This window comes from Tamandua tetradactyla, chromosome 19 (genome assembly GCF_023851605.1).
Source record: "Tamandua tetradactyla isolate mTamTet1 chromosome 19, mTamTet1.pri, whole genome shotgun sequence".
Classification (NCBI taxonomy): Eukaryota; Metazoa; Chordata; class Mammalia; order Pilosa; family Myrmecophagidae; genus Tamandua; species Tamandua tetradactyla.
Window position 1 is genome coordinate 24,764,441 of NC_135345.1, and position 21,765 is coordinate 24,786,205.

Below are 21,765 nucleotides of genomic sequence, written 5' to 3' on the forward strand. Positions count from 1 at the left end.
AACTACATCAAAAGGTTCTTGTACAAAATGGATCATTCAAATCCCCAGGATGGCACTTGCCACTAATTAGTTCTGTTAGGTCTTTTGACATCGAGTTCAAGGCATCTCTGCTGAAAATTCCAATTTATGAAAACACACTTCTAGGCAGCCTAAGGTGGCTATTCAGATTTACATTAAGAAAAATTGTTGGGTTGCTGCCCACCTCCCCAGGGCAATTTTCATTTATCATACATTACAGGGAAGCAACTGATATGATTCAAGGGTAGAGGAGACTGGTTTGTGCAGAAAGGTTAGGTAACTAAAAATATATGAACAACGAACGCTGCTTCAAGGGAAAGAGGAGGTGGTGGAAAATGATAAATATAAGTTTCTGAAGAGTGTAAAGACAAAGGAGAATAGCTAAAGATGGTCTCAGGAAGGGGGTATTTTACCAAGACAAATGGGATAAATATAGCTAATTAAAGCAAAATATCAGAGTATCCTCATACCGTGTTCAACTGTGAAAAATCTCCACTGGAAATTCTGATTTTCAAACTACATAAAAATGGGATAGGGGAAGGAAAGAGAAGCAGGGGCAACAGATTTTATGAGGTGTACTGGGGGTAGGGAATTTGGTTAGAAAAACTGTTGCTTCTTACATTCATATTTAGGACTGATCATTAAATTGAACAAATCTCTATAAAATACTTACAGGTAAAAAATGAAACACACTATATTGACAAAAGTTACAAAATAAAAAAACATAAACAAGGACAATTACACAATTCAGGTCAACAAAATCTGGTCATTTCACAAATGAAAACTTGAATATTTACTGTCTTTTTCCAATTTTCCCTCTTGAACGTGAGCTGCAATGTTCAAAGCACTTATAGATTTCTCGGTAACGACTAACTTCAAATAAAAGACACTAAAAAGGTAGAAAACGTTCTTTGAAAATTATGTGAGAGCTTCCCTTTTAGAAATAAATAAATAAATAAATAAATAACATGGAAAACAGTTTTCAGGAAGTTTTACTTACCCGGAAGACTCCACAAACCAGAAACTTCCAGAGTTCTTAATTTTTTCTCCAGTTCAGCCACCCGATTCCCGAGGATTCTGGAAAAGGGTGAGAAAATGGTAACAGATTAGTGAGCATATCACCAGCTCTCAGGGATGTGAGAAGGCTACCTGGGAAACTCAGGAATGCCTTAAGAGAGAGGAAATGGTGTGAGAGGTTAGATACATGGTAAAAATAGAGAATGCTTAGGTGGGTATGTGTGTACAATATATATACTCGACTGAAAGCAAATATAAAAATATAAAGTGAATGAGTAAAGAAATAGTGAAATATTGCCATTTAAATGAGTCTGCTCCCTCCCAAGCTGGTTCCCCTGGAAACTAAACAATTATCCCGCCACTGCCCAGCTTCTTACAGAATTTCTATATGAGAATTGCTCATTGTTTTAGACGGCAATTAATTCTGAATATTCTTAATTGTATGACACCTTGATTCTTTTGAGGGTGGTTCTGATCTTAGAAACAGTCAAAACTAACAAATAAGGTGGGCGAACATCTTCGGTAATTAACGTTATTATGGGTCAATAAAAGAACTGGATCTGGGGAAGACTTAGGCCAAGGCTATATCATCGATAGCCACAGCTTTGATATTTAGCACAATGCCTGGTACATGGTAGGTGTTTAATAAACGTATTTGACTAAACAAATGCTTTTGTGCATGTATGAGGCTTGAAATGATCTATGGAAAGAGTGAAAATACAGGCATTTCAAAAATGCTTTCAATAATTGCAGAATGATTAGAATTGCTTTCCAAGGCGATCATTTTGAAGGATAATACCCACCAGCATCCAGAAACTCTGGAATGTATATTTTAGAAAGAACACCCTGCTTACCAGGAAGCCAAATTTTGTCTATATGCATGAATAATCAGACATAAATGTGGTCATCTATTTCCCCTCTGTTACTCTAGCTGGGAAATGATTTGACAGTCCTTTAAAACTTCAATCACTCTCCATTGGTCTGGAAATTGAAAACCCAGTCTTTATTTTATTTGGGGGATTTTCTTGGCACTGCTGTGCTAAAATAATGCGGAAATCACGTTAATAACAAAGTTTCAATTCCTTTCAGCGGGAGAAATCAGAACACCAGAATTGTTCTCCTACCTTTATATTCCAGAGATAGCTGCACACTCCCACGTGCATACTGAGACATGAATATGTATATATCTGCACATAAATATGGCTTGGAATTCATCCTTATTTTACCTGAACTGACTTGCAGCATCTTAATTAATATTCCCTTTGAGTTCACAGAAAACTCTTTGACGTTACTATATGCGATTTTCCTCATCCAGGCACTTACAGCTTTTCTTTTCTTCTTTTTCTTCAGTTTTAAAACTCTGCATAGTATCTATCAATTATTTTCAGCATCTGTTCCACTTGTTGGGCCTGTTTTTGCTTTCATGTCCCTGGCTCTTCAGTAAACACCATTCCTCATAATCTCACTTTCAATGTTTTGCTCAGACCTTCTGATCCCAGCTCCCTTTTCACTCGCTGATAGGTTCCAGATGCAATCACAACAGCGTTCAGGTTGACATCTGATTCTTAACAGGATCAGATCAGTTGTATGTGGCTGGCTCTTGGAAACAAAAGATTTAACTCTTCTGGGTATGGTGGGGGAGGCCATCAGGACGATGTTCAAAAAAAGGGCAACGTGGCAAAGGGGCATTTATTTGCTTCTATTTCTTTTATTGTCTCTGGAAGCCAGAGCCTTATCTCCCAGAAACGGGCTGAGGCGAATTTGTTGGTCTCCCCAGCAATCTATTCTCAGGGAGCCTTATGAAAGTGTGTCAGGGGTGGCAGCTTTCTTCTTTGGCCTGACTCCCTGGCATGTCATGCAGGGCTGGATACTTAGAAGAATAACAACAATTTCCAACAGGACCCTTAACACACAGCCAGCCGCTCACCTTTTTCCTGAGTCCTTAGTACAAATGAGAGAACTTGCTGAGCAACCATCTAACCTAGACTTTCTCACCTGACCTGAAAAATTCCTATGATGTAGGTTGTATTATTAGCCCCTTTTACACACGCGGACAACAAGGAACAGAGATGTTAAGCAGTTTGCTGAAGGACACAGAATTCATCTCTGTCTTTTCCCAAACTCCAGTTCTCTCACTCACCATGCTCTATCCCTTCATTAGAAAAAGGAGGGACAGAAGTTAATAAACTTGACCAAAATGACATGCAAGACTCAAGTCGGTGGAGGGTCTGGATTTGAATTGAGGTCTCAATTTACCTCCAGAGGACATGCTCTCAACCAGCACCCAGTAGCATCACTTTAAAAAGAGGTTCTTCATATTCCTTCTCATGCCTGCAGCAAGGACTTGTTAAAACACTATACATGTTGAAATATGGATGCAGCCACAATTGATTTGCAAAATATAACCCAAGTTGCTTCAAATGACAAAGTGCATTAAAACATCAACAAGATGCTTTTTTTGAACTCCTGGAGAGAGGAGAGTCTAGTTGAGTCCTAATCACTGGTAGTGCTGATAGACGGAGAGAGGAGAAGCAGGAATGGGTCACTTCAGTTCAATTTGACCAATTCAGCAGACAATTATTGAGATCCAACTCTATATAAAGCACCATGCTACAGGGTTGTAGGGGATAATGAAGAGAGGCTGATTCTGTCCCTGTATTTGAGGGACTAAAAATCTGGTGGGAGACACAAACACACATACATACACACACTCAGGGCCAGTGGTAGGCTTCAATAAAACTTGATGTATCTTAAACACATTTTCTGTACACTAAACATTATACACGATACCTCCCTTCAACCCTTGCAACAACTGATGAGGCAGTTATTATTCTACTTATTTTGTGGGTAAAAATCTGGCATTCAGAGGTCAACTCACTTGCTCAGGGTTACATAGTATGTAAGTGGGGGTACCAGAATCAAATCCTGGCCCTGAAAATACACAAGTATTTTCATAAAGTAGAATTGAAGAGATAAAATGAAGATGAGTCTAGAGAGGTTGGGAGAGACCGCGATCAGGAACAATCTTATCTACCATATTGCAATGTTCAGACTTTCATCACGTCGGCTATGTGGAGATATTGAAGGGCTTTAAGTAGGAAAGGAACATAATGAAGTTTGAAGTCTACGAAAAGTATCCTTGACATGGAGTTGAGGTTGGAATAGAAGGAATTTAACCAGAAGCAGAAAGACCAGTTAGGAGTGTATCGTTCAGGTGGGTGATGATGGTATCCCAAAACCACCCAGTGGGGAGGCAGGGAAGCAATGAGCTGGGGTAATAATAAGGAGGTTGATGAGGAGTTTGAGGTGCCGATGGGTTATCCTGGTGGTCCTGCCAGAAATATGGCCAAAAGGCAAAGATCTGGGAGTACAGGGATGAGAGTTCAGGCTGGGGGAGTAGATCCACTCACCAATAGGGTGTGGGAAGTCAGAAAAACAGGGAGACTAGAATATCTCCTGAGAAGGCCAGAAAGGCCCAGAGAAGGAGCAGATGGAGAGGGAAGAAGCCAGGATGATGCTGAGCCTTGGGAATCAAGGGGAGAGAGTTCCAGGGGATGGGGCGGTGTGTAGTATCTTATTTAGAGAGTAGTCTCACAGGGTGAAAGATGAACAAAGCATCCCTAGATGGCCGTGTGAGACGCATGAGAATCTGAGCGGTTTCAGGACAGCGGAAGGGGTGAAATCCAGATACAAGTGGCAGGGCTGAACAAAAGCAGACTAGGAAGAAGCTGAGGCAGTGAATATAGATGACTCTTCAAGTCCCTTAGCAGGGAATAGGAGGAGACAGCTAGGAAAGTAGCTGGAGGCACAGACACATCTAGAGAGACATTTCTGTGGTTTTTGTAGGATGGGGCAGAATTTAAGATAAAGTTTTTATTTTGTTGTGATTTGTTTCAGGATGGGGGAGATTTCAGTATGTGTCTACCTAGTAGTCTAGGAAAATCCCCAAGATGCCAGGTCTCCAGGGAGACTTTCTAGTGGGAGTTGATGGGATTGGGGGATCTGCAGAGACAGAACTCAGGTCCCGCTGTGCCTCTGTCCTCGCTCTCTGAGGATCCTTGGGGAGATCCTGGTCTTAAAAAGGAAGCAGGGGCTGTGGCTTCTTGCCAACGTGGGATAGTCCTGCCAGCCCTCCACTGTGGCCTTCTTTTGAATTTCTGCTCTGAGCCTCTGGCTGCTGCCCAAAATATTGAACTTCCCAGCTCAAATCACCATTGACCAGGGAAGGGGCAGAGCAGGGAGTAGTTTTAGACACAGCAGGATGGATGGAGAAAGGCCAATATGGCGTCATATATGAACCGTCCTTCCCCAACAGACAAGGTTATCGGCTGTTTGGAAAGGACTGGAGGGCTATGTGCGCTATTCAGGGAGACAGCTAAATTACAAATGCCTCTTCTATTACTGCTTTGCCACCAGTTATTTATCCTCCAGATTATAAAAAAAGAACCTCATCCTTTCTTTAGTGACAGCCAGACACATGCAACTCTTTGGCAAGAAGTGTGTCAAGGAAAATACCTATTAACTTCGTATCCCCTCAAATTGCAAAGTCCCAGGTCTATTCACCACTTCTTCAAGATGGCTCCCATGGGACCTTCTCTCAAGGGGAGGCAGAGGGGCTAGGTGCCAGGCAGCAGGGAACTAGTAGGGGAAGCACATGCTTACAGAGAAGAATACCTTTATTCCTGTTTTATGATTTCACTTATAAAGGTTAAATCAAGGGGGATAACAGCAAGGAGATTAAATTTACATTCTATTCCTAACCCTCACCCCACTTGTTGTATAATTTTTTTTGCATATCTCCTAATAACAAACTTATTGAAAGTATGAAATTTGAGACCTTCTAAGCATTAAAAATGGTACATTACATACTTCACATACTGACTGAAAGCAATCTCCAACATCAATTGTTATACAGAGGGTTCAAAAGTAAGGCACTGAACAGTGAAAAACAAAACCACCCTTTTGGGGGTACATACTAGCTATGATGTGTTTACAAAGAGGGAGGTGGTGGACTACCCATATTTATATACATATAAATGAGTATGTGTGCATGTAGAAGTATACTATGAATTTGTTCATACATGCATCCTTCAGAAGTAGTCATAAGAAACAAAGAATGGTATTTTCTTCCAGAAAGAGGAACTGGGTAGCTGAGAAATTTTTCTATGTAAAATCCTTTTAAAATTTTGAGGCTTGGGGTAGTGCAAAAGTTATTAAATAACAATCAAAATTGAAAAAAGTCATTAAAACAGAAATAAAACCGCACAATGATAATGTGTCTCTCTCTCAACAGAGGAAGGGAGCACATGGAACTTGGGGAGCTGGTGTGGTTGTAGTGGGTTATGGTTAAGAGCACATGAGGAAGTCAATCTGCGAGGCAGGCGGGTGCCCACTGCAGAGGAGGGAGTACAGGCTCACAGCCTTGTGGCCGCTGAGTCTGGCAGGCAGCAGGGACTCAGCCCAGCTTTCTAGTGGACGCATGTGACGAGATCAGAACTGTAACTGAAGACAAAATCTGGCAGGTGGGTGTGGGAGAGCCGGGGTAGGTAGCAGGGGAAGTGGGGCTGGGTCTGAGCATGGGGGACTAGTGGGAGGCTCTTCCCAAAGAAGAGATTATCATCCAGCAGGAAGAAAGCAGAAAGGTCATGCAGGAGAGGTAGACTGAGGGGTCAAAGGCCATGGCAAGCATGCTGGAAATATATAGGGAACTAATAAATGAATGCATGAAGACTGTAGAATTAAGGTGATATCAGTGTTAAGGGAAAGAGAATGAAGGGTTAGAAGATGATTCGATCATTCATTCAACAGATAATACAAGCCCCATTGTGGGTCTGGCACTGTCCCAAGCATTGGGAGAGAACGGCGACCAAAATAGAGAAGCATTCTGGCACTAGTACAATGTAAACCCAAATGATGTGGACGTTTGTTGAACCTGGGTGATAGAACTGCTGGTAGAGCCCCATGCAAAAGTCTTCAAAATAATGTCTTTAATGGCTGTCTAACATTCTATAATATTGCAGCTAATGGGTCTACTATAATTCTAACCATTCTCCAATCAAATAACATTTGAGTTGCTTCCATTTTTTTTTTTTTTCACTCTTATAAACAGATCCACAGTGAACAACCTTACATACAAATCTTGGGGCACCACTATGAATTTCTTCTTTAGGATAAATTTCTAGAAGCAGACCAAAGGGCAAAGGGCACAAACATTTTTAAATGTCTTAAAATGTATTAAGGAATTGATGGTTCAGGCTCTGGACTCACTGAATTTGAGGAACTGAAAGGATATCAGAGGAAATCATCAACCCAGCAGTTGGAATTATGTGGATCTTATGCTTGAAGGGGTGGTGGAGACAAGGGATCTGAGAAGAATCTGTAAAGAATGAAAGGTGAAGCCAAGCAAGCATCTTAATTTGCCAGAGTTGCTATGACAAATATCACACAATGGGTTGGCTTAAACAAAAGAATTTATTGGCTCACGGTTTTAAAGGCTGGAAGTCCCAAATTAAGGCATCTGCAAGCCCATCCTTCTCTTGGAATCTGTAGCATGCTGGTGATGGCCTGCTGCAATCACTGGGGATCCCTGACCTTCATCTCTGCCTACATAACATGGTAATGTCCTTGGTCTCCTCCTATGGCTTTCTCTGACTTCTGGCTTCTCTGACTGAATCCAAATGTCCTTTCTTTATAAGGCCTCCAGTAATTAGGATAAGGCCAGCCCTGAATCAGTTTGGACACACCTTAACTAATGATTACATCTTTAAAAGGACTCTTTACAAAAGGGTTCACATCCACAGGACCACAGATTAATAAGAACATGTCTTTCGTAGGGGACCTGATGCAGTTCCAAAGCAGAGAACATGATGCCCAGGCTGGACAGGAGAACAGACACAGCAAAGGAGCAGGCCTGGGATGGAAGGATGGGGGACAAGGAGGAGGAGGGAAGGTGGATTTGAAGATGGAAATGAGGCTGTATTCATTTCCTGGGCTTGAAGAGAAATTTATTCTCTTCAAGTTCTGGAAGCTAGAAGGTGTCTATAGGGCCATGTTCCCTCCTAAACCTCTAGGAGAGGATCCTTTCTTGCCTCTTTCAGCTTCTGAAACCCCCCGGAGTTCCTTGATTTGTAGACATATCACTCCAGTCTCTGCCTCTGTCTTCACATGGCCAACTTCCCTGTGTCTTTTTCTTGGTGTTCAAATTTTCCCATTCTTAAGCAAACACCAGACATACTGGATTTAGGGGTGTATTCTGATCCAGATGACTTCATTTTAACTAACTGCATCTGCAAAGACCCTATTTCCAAATAAGATAACGATCTGAGGTTCTAGGTGGACATGAATTTTTAAGGGACACTATTCAACCCAGTACAGTAGCCAAACAGAGTCAAATGCTGCAAAGAATTACAGAAGAAAGACACTTGGCAAGTGGGGCTTAGGGGTCACTGGTAACCTTCACAAGAAAACTGCAGTGGAAAATGTGGGAAAAGGTGTTTGGAAGAATCAGTGTTGAGATTATCATCCTTTCCTGTGCATGGAATCACCCAGAGGCTCATTAAAATGTAGAATTTTGGCTTTCCCATGGGCAAATCCCCACAAGTTCGCATTTTTAAACAAGTGCCCCCTAGTAATTTTGACATAGGTGCCTCCCAGAACACCCTTTGTTGGGGTAGCTCAAAGCTGAATAAGTGGGTGGAATGTTATGGGTTGAACTGTGTCCCCCCCCAAAAGAAACGGTGAAGTCCTAAGCCCCAGTACCTGTGAATATGAACTTACTTGGGAACAGGAGTCTTGCAGATGAAATCAAGTTTAAGATGAGGTCATAATGAATTAATCCAGTGACTAGTGTTCTTTTTTGTTTGCATGGACAAGCTCCAGGAATCGAATCCAAGTTTCCAGCATGGCAAGTGAGAATTCTGCCACTGAGCCACCACTGCCCCCTTGTAACTAGTGTTCTTATAAGAAGATGGACATTTGGACGCAGATACAAAGAGAACAACCTGTGAAAATGGAAGCAGAGATTCCAAAGCCAAGGCACGCCAAGGATTGCCAGCAGACACCAGCATCCACGAGAGGCAAGGAAGGATTCTCTCCTACAGGTTTCTGATGACACTGACTTTGGACCTCTGGCCTCCAGAGCTGTGTGAGGATACATTTCTGCAGTCTTAAGCCACCCAGTGACTGGTACTTTGTCATGGCAGCTACAGGAAACTAGTGCATGGAATCCCTTTTTACAGAAAGTGGGGGTGAGGGGAATATCTGGAAAGCTACAGGTTTGAGGAAAGTCTTTGGGAGTTCAGGATGATCTGAGGGGTTTGTGAGTGAAGAGACAGAAGCCAGAGGAGAGGGAGAGGTTTGAAGGGGTGAGGGAAAGAGGAGATCGTGGACCCAAAGGACTCTGGCCTGGTGTGTTTCCTGGAGACAGGAAGGAACCAGAGGGCGGAGCAGACACTGGTTTGAGAGGGAGTGGCAGGTCCGAGGTGGGGGGTGGGCTCAGGATGAATAGTCTTTGTTGTCTCAGTAAAGGGAAGCAGCCCAGGTCACCTGCTGGGAACAGATTAGGGCTTGAGCAGCCTGAGATGGTTTTAAACAGCCCGGATGAGTGGCTTTAAAGGGCATGGTAAGGACAAAACAGGCTGGCGGTGAACAATGGACACTGCAACTACCCGGGGTTCTGTCTGGAGAAAGCGAGAAAAAAGGCATCTCCAGCCCTCATCCCTTTTCTGAGGAGATTCAGATTCCTTCTTCCTCCCCCGAGAAGTATCTGCATTTCTGCATTTCAGCATCTGGTTGTACCATTCTTTGGTTAATATGTCATTTTTAAAGAATTTTTCAAACTTCTTCTTGTCAATAAATTACCCTTGTCATCCCTTTGAGATTGCGAGGTCTCCCTTCACCGCTCTCTGCTTTCTTTTATATATATCTTAATCTCTTGTGCGATCTTCCCTTCACTACCGTCTTCTCTTTTTTCCATTTTGTTTTTACAATACTTTCAATCATTTTCCAGATGCCTCCCCCCCACCCCGGCACCCCCCCCCCCAACCTTCTCAAGGTACCCCGGCACCTGGATCCCTCCCCTTCTTGCTTTAAGCCTAGCATTTCAGCCCCTGCTCAGTTCACCCTCACCTTCATTTTGGCTCAAAGTATATGTATTTGAAGCAGAACCAGCTACATAAATTGTAGGGACTGGTACAAAATGTTCAAAAATTAAGAATTTCCAGACGGTAGCAGGTGCACCAGACCAAGCGCAGGGGGGCGTTTCCGTGCATGGGGCACTGCGCCATTGCATCGGCAGTAGTTTCTGACGCCAGCCGTTTGCAAAGTTCACTGCCTTGACTTTATTTACCATTCCCCAACACTTTCGATTCTGCTTCTGTAAGCAAACTGCTTTAATTTGCTTGATTTGACACAGCGCAGTCAACATGCTTATAAAAACCAAAAAAGACATTCTATTTTAATTATTGTTCCTTTTTACCATCTTCTACTGTCATTAGGAAGAGTGACATGAGACTCCCTCGCAGGCCCAGCTGTCTGTAGAAGTTGATGCCTGGGTGTTTCCTATAATTCAGAGCCCCCCGAGGCATGCTGTGAGGTTAAAATGGTGCCAAGGAAGTTTCTCCCCAGAGGTCCCAAAGGAGAGGTGGATTAAGTCACCCAGGCAATCATGCCATTGCAATTCCCTAAGTAATAAGCATTACTCCATGTGTGGTTCAGAGTTAGCATTCAATAAATGATCATCAGTATTATTTCCTTGCTTGATTCCAGCTGGTAGCCAAGAGGACTTCATAATGCAGAGGTAGAGCTCCAGTTTACTAACTTCCTTCCAGAATTGAGGGGATCTCAACTCCTTCTTTAAAGTCAGTATTTCCACCTGGTTGTAGTCTCCTTCTGGGGTCCTCACTGCACTTTTCCTCTACCCACCCCAACCCAAAGGCCCAGCCACTTACTTATTGGTTTGCCTCTGGTGCTGGATGACCATGTTTTTCTCGTGGATCGTCTCCAATAGGGCTGTTGCCAGAGACTTCAGATCAGAAATGGACTGTGGCGTGGCCGGGAGACTGCATCCGTGATCCTCCGATAACAAATCCTGAACTGGGTAGAATATAAAATTCACAACTCGGTCTTAAATTCTCTGGAATGCTGGAAGGCAAACTGATTTTGAGTTTTCCTAAATAATGATATGTTCCCAGGTTCTAAATACTGCCATATTGCATTGAGAGTCTGCCTTAAGTGTCAAATGTAAAACAAAATCAGTGTGAGGGTTAAACACAAAGGAGGACGTCTCTGTGGACTTTTATCGGGTGTTTTAAAAGGATAATGATCATTTGCACTTGGGCAACATTTTGTATTTTTCAGAGCACTTTCATACTAATGCAGAGACATAAAAAAGCCTGGGGAGTATTATTTATTCCCATTTCTTGGTCAGAAAACCAAGGCTCAGAGGAGTTTAAACATTTGCTGAATGTTTTTGAATGCACAGCCATTCAAATAAAACTGACTTTGAGTCTTGAGCTGCTTGCTTTTTTTTTTTTTCTCTGTATGCAGTATGGCAGGGTCACATTTCATTATTTTTCCATATGAGTATCCCATTACTGCAGCCCCATTTGTTGAATTTTTGTTTATCTGTTTGTTTTGTTTTGGGGGAAGTGCATGGACCATGAGTCAAATCTGGGTCTCCCGCATGGAAGGTGAGAATTCTACGACTGAACTACCCCTGCAGCCCCCCTGAGCTGCTTGCTTTATATGAGTGTTTCCCATGATCTGTTACTCCTGGTGGGTAAAGAGGTGATTTAGGAGATTATTTAAAATACAAGATACACTTTTTATTTTAATAGATATGTATTTATTTGAAAGTATTTTAGAAATGGCTATAAATGGCACAGCAAACCAGTTATTTTAACAGCCACTGCTACTTAGGACAAGGCTAAGTAAAATGCTTTAAAATCGACATAAAGACAAATATTAAGTAAATAATAGTGTAAGAAGTGCGAGGATAAGGCAACATTTTATGTAGTGGACTGCAAATGGCTACATGCTGGGAAAGAGTACTTTACACAAAGGCTGGCTGTTCCCAGATGCTTGTATTGCACAAACTGCCAAATCACATCCATGGCTAAGTTCAAAACTGAAGCCAAACAACACACACAGTTCAGTGTAATTTCAGCATTCTGGTCCATGTGAAATGGCGCGCAGCCTTCCTCTGCTCACCCCGCCTCAGTCAAGTCTCTGTTTATAAATCTCCAGTCATCTACTGATGGCTCCGAAACAAAATTCTCTTACATTTTTCCCCAGTTTTAAAGGGGCCAGCTTTAAAAAATGATTCATTTCTGATTTGTCTCTACAACACTTAAAAATATTTAAAGGACAATTCCAGGAGAGGTATGACTTGCTTCACACAGAGCAGGACTATCCCCTCCTTTATTCCAGATACCACACACCTGTTAATGTAAATGTCAGATTACATTAGCTTCTTTGCCAACAAAACACCACTGATGAAAAATAGGAGAATACTGTCTACTAAAACCTCTACAACTCTTTCATGTGTGATGCTGCTAAAACTCTGCTCTTCTATTTAAGTCTGGCTGGGCTTGGAACTGCTGAAATAACTCTCAGAAACTACCAGTTCCATCACTTCTGCCCCTCTTCTCTTCCTCTCTTTGCTAAAATAGGGTCATTCAGACTCTCCTTTCTGATCTAAGTGTCTGCTCTTCAAGTTTGGCTTGAGTTTCTTTTTTTTTAGTGTACTCTCCATCCTGCCTCCAATATAATAGCAATGCATATTTTTTTAGAAAGGGAAAACTAAGAGATAATACAAAAAGATAACAATCACTTGTATTCATACCAGATAGAAAAAATAAACAGTATAAATCTCTCACTACGTACCTCTGAATATCATTTCCTATATGTCTATATGTAAATACACAGATACAGAATTCCTTCTTCAAGAAATGGGAAAAAGCTTTGCTGTTTTCCCTTAACAATATTGTTTTCCCTTAACAATATTCATCACCATTAAAATCCCCTAAAACAAAATTTAATGAGTGCCTAGTAATCCATGTATAGATATATAATTATTTAATTATTGCTGGCCATTTATTTGTTTCTGATTTTTAAAATTATAAGTAACGCATGATGAACTTTCTCATAACATGTATATGTGATTAAAATTTGATCTGGCTGCTTCAAAGGGGATCCTTTTGAAGTGTTTTATACTATGCTGCCAAATGGGTTTCTAGACCGGTTGTGTGGCTTACTAGTGTTTGAGAGTCGATGGTTTACCCCACATCGTGGAAAACACTAGGAATCAACATTCAAAAATGGTCTGCTAAATCATGGCATACAGAGCTAAACTTAGAAGGGCTACTTCACGTTTTTTGTAAAGCACTGTTGTTCTGTTTTGTTTAAATAATTCTTAGGTGTCCTCTTCCAGCTGAAAAGAAAAAAAGAAGGTACTTGGAAAAGTGCCTGGGTTGTTAGGTAGGCTGGAAGCAGCAATTTTTTTTTTCTTTTTTTAGCCATTCTAGCTTGAATTGCAACGGCCACACGATGGTGGCTGATCTGCACACTGCCAACAGCCAAAAAGTGGGCCAGCTGAGAATGCTCAACTTGAGGCTTATGTTCAGAACTGGATTATGGAATATTAAGTGTCAGAAGCAAGCTCTCTGCTATTTATTCCCCTGGACTGTTCCTGGGAGATCATTATTTTTCATCAGAATCGACAAGAAGAAACAAAATTGCAATCAATAAAAGTTTCTTTGAAAAAGGCACATGGTCCATGATAAAATGATTTTGACAGCTATGGGATTTTTCTATTCTGATCTTCGAGGCCAGGAAAAGGAGATACTCAACAAGGTGAAATGCATCCTTAGAGATGCCACATGGGTGACTAGAAAAGGGAAACGTTCTTGAAAGATGAGCACAAGGCAGAGGGATAAACTCAACTGGGATCCAGTCATTAGAAAAACATTTAATGCAGTGGTTCTCAAAGTGGGATTGCCGAACCAGCACCAGCATTGCCTGGGAACTTTTCAGAAATGCATATTGTCAGGTCCCACTCCAGGCCTTCTGAAGGTGGGGCCCAGCCATGTGTGTTTTAACAACTCCAAGGCAGGCTGAAGTATAGGAACCTCTGCTATAAGGAATGCCTCAGTTCTCAATGCACAAAATAGGTGGGTGGGTTGAAAGAGACGGCACCTGTGGGCACTCAGGAGTGGTCCGTCCTGGAGAACAAACTCTTACCTTGCTTTGCAGACAGGACGCCAGTCAGAGCACTGCTGCTGGATCTACCCTGGCCCTTTGTGTTTTTCCGTCTCTCAAGTGCATTCTAAAGCAGAATTGGGAGAAGAAAAAAAAACTCTTTCAGAAAAGCCAATATTGGGGAAAAAAACCTTATTACAGTAGTTGCATCCTCCCATCCAGCACAGACTCCAAATGTGGGTCCAACATTTAGACTCCTGAGTCCCTGCCAAAGCTTTATGGTAACTACATGGTCCCAGTAAAGAGTTAGAAAACAAGTGGGCAGCCAGCAAGCACCGCCATCACAGTACCCTGCAAACAAAAGGCTCTCAATGCAAATTTGTTAAATTGAATAAAATCTGAAGCAGGTACCTTGGTTGAACTTGTAACATCACTAATTATGGAAATGTTTTTGCAACAGATGTGTTGATGGTATGGAATTTTACGTACATCAGAAAAACTTGTTCTTAACTTTAATCCATTCTCGTGGGTATATGTGGGACCTTTCGATGAGGTTATTTTAGCTAAAATGTGGCCCAACCCAATCAGGATTCTCAATCCTATAAGTGGAGTCCTTTATAAATGAATACATTCAGACATGAGAGAGAGGATGCCATAGGAAGTAAAAAGCTGAAACAGAAATGAAAAAGAAGAGACCAGGAAATGCTGCCATGTGCCTTGCCACATAACAGATGAATCAAGGATCACCAGCAGAGTCTTCAGGGGGAGGGCATTCTCTTAAGGATGCCTTGATTTGGACAATTTCCCAGCCTCAAAACCATGAGCAAATAAATGCCCAATGTGTAGGTCAAATCATTTCATGGTATTTGCTTGAGCAACCTAGGAAACTAAAACAATGTGAGATGGAGAACAGGCTTACTCTCATGAGCCCAATAGATAACTAGTGGAATTTGGAAGGATGCTGCAGCTAGATAGGAAAGAGCTACGGTGGCCTTGGATACGAGATTAAGAAAGTATATATGTACCACTACATGTCATTCCTGGGAACAGACTCTTACATAAAAATTGATGGGTGTATATAGCCAAGGGCTTAGTTCATAGAGTTGAATAAATGTTGTTAAATGAATGCAAACTGCATTTAAAAAAAATAAGATATTAATTATACAATTTTAAGCTGTATTTTTCTTTGGCTGCATGTATATATACATATAGGATTGGTGAAAACTAAAACATAGCCTTACAGAATGGAAAGAAGAACAGCATGGAAATTTCTGAGGACAAAAAGCTAGCATCAAAAGTCAGAAGAACGATCGGGGTTCTCCCAAGCACTGAGACTGCTGCAAAACTTTACCCTCGGGAAGAGAAATCAATCTATTTTCAAAGCAGAGAAACCCAGGAGATTTTTCTAATTATAACACTTACAACCAGCATCTGCAGAAATAGATATTATCAAACTAATGGTGCTGGAATTAGACTGAATAACAGTGGGGAGAATTTAAACATTTTATCCTTTCAATGTGACGTGAACACTACTGTTTAGACTGATTTCCCAATCTTTGTTTCTTCATTACTCAGGAACCTTTTCTTATGATTATGAGAAAAATAGCATCTGATACAGAACATTTAATAGAAAACTAGATGAGAAACCCAACTGCATATGGACCGGGTATAGGGTAGATAAGTCCATATTCTGGTGACTTCAGTGTGTTACACAGATCACAGCAGAAGGAAATCTTGCAAAAGTTGTTTTGGTTTTGCTTGTTGCTTTCAGCTTAATTTTCACGGGTTATCTCAGTTCAAGTTCTTATTGGACTCTCTCTGGGAGAACAAGCAAGCACTAAAATATGCTTGGCACATAAAAGAGAATTAGAATAGGATAACATTTAGATGTACAGGAGTGAATCATCACCATCATCATCACGACTCTGCTACCTTGTATTTGGCAATATTAGATTTCAGGAGGTTGGCCTCTTCGTGGAGTTGCTTTAATCGCTCTTGAAGGTACCTAGAAGAGAATATATACTGCTAAAAATGTTCAGGGCACTCAAGTAAAAGGGGACAAAAGGAAACCACATGCCTGAAGAGCCATCTTTTAAATATAATGTCTTGCCTTTCTAGCACCAAAAGGAAGAGAAAAAGTGCATCTTTATGACCTTCTGAAATGGATGTGATCAAGGTCAAACGTGCCCAAATTAGAGACACCCCACTTTAAAACCACCCTCTGCAGAGATCCCCTAAGGGATATCAGCACAGTTTTCACATAATTCTCATTAAGATGATTCCACTGGGAGGTATAGCAGAAAGAGGCGACACCAGACATAACATTAAGTTAGACACACACATGTGCTGAAATTTGCCTTGGGGAAATGAAATAGCTAAGGGAATTTCTCAATTTATTTTCTTATTCTTTTCCCTCTCCTTGGTACCAATAACGGGCACTGTTATTGGGTCCTCAACATTCTCACCCAACCTGCAGGAGGAGGGAAGGGGATAGGTGTCTAGGCATGTAGGCATTTGGTGCTTCTTTCCTTCTTCTTACAATAAATGCATGATCATCATTTGGGGTGGTGACTTTCCTTTCACCGCGAGGCAATTTTCTCTAATATAAACAGTGTTGCAAATACCTCCCAGCCTGCAGGCCAGTGGAGAGTGAGCCTTGCACCCAAGCGCAGGCCTGGGTCCAGCCACTTGCCTGTTCTCCATGCACAGGGCATCCACATCAATGATACGGTTCTCATTCCCACCCAGGATATGGTTTAGCTCCTGGTTTAGCCTCTCCACTTTGTCCTGGTAGGAGGATCGTTCTCCCTTAACATCCTGAAGTTCATCCACAGAGGCCTGCAGGTCATGCTCCAAAGACTCAATCTGAAATCAAAGGCAGTGCCCTTACTCAAGAGGTTCCTGGCATGTCTTCTTTATGGCCTTCCGCTTGGTTGACTGACTTTTAGAGAGCTTATTAATACCACCCGCATGCTATAAAGCCGAGGTGTGCCACCCAATGGAATATGATCAAAGCTAAAACCAAGGGGACATCCTCCTGCCAGATACTCTATCTAAGATGGGGGAGCAGCACACTGAGAAACACATCCAAACCCTTAGCCCCTGCGGTATGCCCTAAAGCCAGAGGCATGGGGAGGCTGAGTCCAGACAGTGCAAGTAGCAGTCTGTCTCAAAAAATACATACTTTTTCAAATCCACTCTCGACTAGGAAACTGTGTTCTGGTCTTCAAAATCAATGCATAACATGGGCAGAAGAAGTCTAAGCTCTCTTAGCTGTTTCCTACTGAGATTTTGCTTAAAAGCACTGCTCAGCATTTTGGTGGCAACTGTTAACTTAAGGCCAGTTTTGTCAAGTTTAGGTCTCTTCTTGTCCTCCCTAGGTTGGGGAAGTGGAGGAGGCAAATGTCTAGTTGCAATGGCATCCAAAGTCTTAGGGACAGACCTGCTGGAAGCCAGAAGCACGAGATCAGCTTGGGAGCCTTGCCAAGTGCCAAGAATGTAAAATGTTCAACCTGTGTCCTCTTTCCTGTTCTGTTTCACATCCCGGGCAGCTGCCCCCACACCCCAGAGAAACAGGGAGCGCAGTCTACACTTCTTTGTGTTGTGTGTAGCTATGCCAGCCTGTTTCTCACTTCTGAAAGCTATTAGGATTAACCTGCTCCTTAGCAGTCTCCAGCTGCTGAACCAGGTCTTCACGCTCATGGGCTGCAAAGTGCCGCACCCCGATTTCTTCATCTCCAAGCCTCTGCTTGGCGATCGTCATTCTCAAGAGCTGCATTTTCATCAGTAGGAAAAGAAAACACAGAGAAAGTTAAAATGAATATAGCCATCCATTCATCTAACTATCTCTCCTTAAGGATACTTGGCAGAAACTTGAAGGAGATTGTCTCAAAAAATCCTGGGGAGAGGTACGAGGTTAAAGAAATTGCCTGCTAATGTCATGGTTTAAAATGTGCATATTTTAAATATATTGTATTTTGTACACACACACAAACAGCCCAGGTAGAAAACTAATGGGAACACAGACCTGGGCATTTGAAGGTGGGTGTCCTGTGGGACACTGCCACAGTCAGGGGCAAAAACAAACACTGGGACTTCATTAAACTTGGCAAAGATCAAAAACTGATAACTCAATGCCAGGAAGGGCACACTCCTCCTTTTTGGGGGGAATGTATAGGGAGATAACCCACTTAACAATTGAGTTATATTATCAAGAACCTTAAAAATGTTTCTACCCAATGATTCTGCACCTCTACTTCTGACAATCTGGGCTAAGAATAATCCCAGGCAGGAACTAGCTTAAGGAAAGAAAAAAAAAAAAAAAAGAAAAAGGGAGATTGCACTGTTATTTATAGCAACAGTAAACAACAACAACAAAAACTAGAAACAATGTCCAACAATAGTGGGATGGTTAGTAAACTACAGTTTGATTACTCTAGGCAGTCAGTCAATGGTCTATAGTTTGCAGCCATTTGAAATGATTGTTGTGGGAACTATGTAAATACTCTGGATTTTGCTTATGATGCCATATTCAGTGGAAAAAAGACAGAATACTAACTAACTTTAATACGCAGTATGATTGCAGCTATATCTAACAATTCATTGTACAGAAGAAAAAAAATGCCAAATACATGAAAATGTTAAAATATGTCTCTTTAGGTGATGGTGAGTCTATCTGTTCTTTGTTTTTAACATTTAAAATAAGCATGCATGACTTTCATAATATAGTTTCATTTAGATGTTTTTAAGCCCCTAGAAATAAAATCCAGGTCTTCAAAAATGTCTTTGCCCAAGGGATCCCTGCAGAACTCATAGCAGCCCCAAATTCCTGGCTAAGCCCCACCAGAGCTGCAATGGGAAATATCTAAGAGATTCGAGGAAGATCTGGTGGTCTAAGGTGTTCCCCTACTTTCCCATCATAGTGCCAAGCAGTTCACCATTGAAAAGTAACTTTTAAAAGTTACAGCACTCCCCACCCCCACCCCATGCTTCTGCTAAATGGGTCTTTAGCCAGTTCTCCAGACACTCCTGCCAGGTGTACATGGATGGCCTTCACCTATATGAGATCCTAGAGACAGTTTTCCACGGCTGCACACGTCTTCTGCAGCCCAGGAGCTAAGGTCTGTGGAATATTCTTTCTTTCCCTGCACAAATCTTAAGGAATTAGTTGCCAGTAGAGAAAGTAGCTCTACTTTTAAAGTCTCTAAAGCATTTAAGGGTAGGTGAAAGATAGAAAATTAATTTAAGTCAAGGCAGAATATCAGTTAAATTGAAACAGTAAATAGTAAACAGCAGCAATGAACTTTGAAAGAATTGACTGAAGAAAAGTAAAGAGTATTTACAAATGGCATTTGTTTGGGGTCATTACTTGAAAAACACTCCATTGAATCCCACATATATGTATTGCATCCCTACTAGGAGCTAAAGCACCAGTGGGTTTGGGTGGGCAGTGTTCAGGCAGGTGAGACAGCTGTACAGAGACCTGGCAGAGGATATAAGAGTTGAAGTATACAGATGGCTGTGCTTAATGGAATCTGATTATCTGGAGGAAACCAGGTTTATGGCAGAAATGGTTGATTCAGCTGAAAGTTGACGTGTGGTAAACATCTTTCGGGTTACTCAATTCTTGGTTCAGGACTTCAGAACTGCAAGCGGATATGCAGAAATACAAAGAGCAAGCCAAATAAAAAACATTTCTCAGATGAAAGGGCCCAGAAATGAGAAGGCCTGAGCCTTCTTGGCATGAGGGCAACAGGAATTCAGGGAGACTTCTTTGAAAGCAAGGCACTTTCCTTGAAATGTGAAAAGGCAGTCTGACAGCCTGAACTTTAAGTAATAAAACATTGCTGTGGTTTTCTATTCGCGATACGCTTCACTGAACACTTAATTTAGAATCACACAATTATGTTTGCTTAATGCCATTTAATTATTAAACATGTCTGTTGAGGTCTGACAGCCATATAGAGAGTCATCTTTTATATACTGGATGCCTGTTAAGCTTCAATAAATATGTTAACAATCATTTGGTGTTTAATGTGCATACAATATTGGTTGTTCACTCTCAGGGCTGGACTGGTTGAAATACTTATTTTTAAAAGTGAGCCCCAAGTTGGTAATAGCTGGATCATTAGTTGGGTCTGAAACTCAAGTGCAATCAGCTGGAAGGGCGCAAGGAAGTCATTATGGCATGGTGGGGGGGCCCTAGGAAAAGTTCTCCTGCCTTCCAGCAGATAGCTGCAAGCTCTAAATCGGCCTGACCAGGGGTTCACTGTATGAACTCAGGCAGGCGCCTGAACTTCTCTGACCCTCAGTATCCTCCTCTGTAAAAATACAAGAATAATAGTAGAGCTTTCTTGGAGGGTTTCTGTAAGCGTGAAATGGGAGAGGGTGGTGTTGAAATGAACATTTAACTTGCAGGAATTCAAATTATACGTGTTTGGCAAAAAGATGAGGGGAGTAAAAAGAAGAGCAGTGAACTGACTGAGAGGGAGAAGAGAGAGGATGAGAGAGAAATAACAATTCAAAGAATTGGGTGATTCTACCAACCCCTGCACACTCAATGCTCCAGATTGAGAGTGATATGGGAGAGCAATTGCTTGATACACTTATGCAAAATCACACTGTTCATGATCATACATAATAGGACTATTCTGGGGTTAACATACATCCATGTGCCTGACTTTATGGACAATTTAAAGGATCATCAAGGGGAATTTTGACTAGAAGCCAGTTTCTGCTCCTTACACACTGACTTTAGGACCTAGCCCTATATAAGAGAAGATGGGATACAGAGCACATCAACTGGAACACAAAAAGTGCTAAATAAAGGCTAGTTGCTATCATAAGTATTATCATCATCATTATCCTCCGTCTAAGTTTCCCCACACTAAAGCTGGTAGGGAAGTCTGCTTTTTCTTCTAAGTAGTTGGAAGCAGCATTCTCAAGTCAACCCTATCTGTATAATGCAGGCAAGTGATGTTGATTTTCTGCCTTGGAAAACGACTGGGAAGCAACCGCTTGGGGCACATAATTCCCTCAAACGGGCCATCAGAACTCCTGGCCAGCCCCTTGTGCCAACCCATGAAGTGGATGGGTGCCCTGTGTAGATGCATTCATTTGCTGATTTAAACAGAAATAAAGGTTTATTGAATGAATTACGGGTGCAAGAGTCATTAGCTCATGGATGAGTTGCAGCTGCAGCTGGGATGTGGCAGAGGGACAAGGCTGTGAAACGACGTGGCAAAATGGCTTTGGGGTGCCCCCCCCACCTCTGCCGATTAAGTCCAACTCCCCTGCCGAGGCCTCCCCCAGCACAGATTGCTTTTTTCTTGCTCTTTTCTGGGCCTTTTATCTATCATAACTCTCAACATTCCCTACCTCGCCTTGTTTTCATATGCCTGAATCTATTTCTTCCAATAGTCGGTGAGAAATAGTCATGTGCAGGATCACGGCCTGGGCCTTATCTGTGTTCAAATCCTGCACCCTTGGCAAGGTATCTAACTTCACTAGGTCACTTCACTGGGCTGCACGAGG

At 41.9% G+C, this 21,765-nt stretch overlaps 1 protein-coding gene across 5 annotated transcripts in view; it reads right to left on the reverse strand.

Moving 5' to 3' along the window:
• CCDC149 (coiled-coil domain containing 149) overlaps positions 1-21,765 on the reverse strand; it is a 124,646-nt gene that overhangs the window by 28,996 nt on the left and 73,885 nt on the right. For all 5 annotated transcript variants that reach the window (XM_077136519.1, XM_077136515.1, XM_077136517.1 and 2 more), the window contains 6 exons: positions 17,888-18,004; positions 16,925-17,097; positions 16,165-16,237; positions 14,275-14,359; positions 10,983-11,127; positions 1,019-1,095 (listed from right to left, as the gene is read on the reverse strand). In XM_077136519.1, coding sequence (XP_076992634.1) covers positions 1,019-1,095; positions 10,983-11,127; positions 14,275-14,359; positions 16,165-16,237; positions 16,925-17,097; positions 17,888-18,004 — 670 coding nt within the window. The remainder of the gene's footprint in view (positions 1-1,018; positions 1,096-10,982; positions 11,128-14,274; positions 14,360-16,164; positions 16,238-16,924; positions 17,098-17,887; positions 18,005-21,765) is intronic.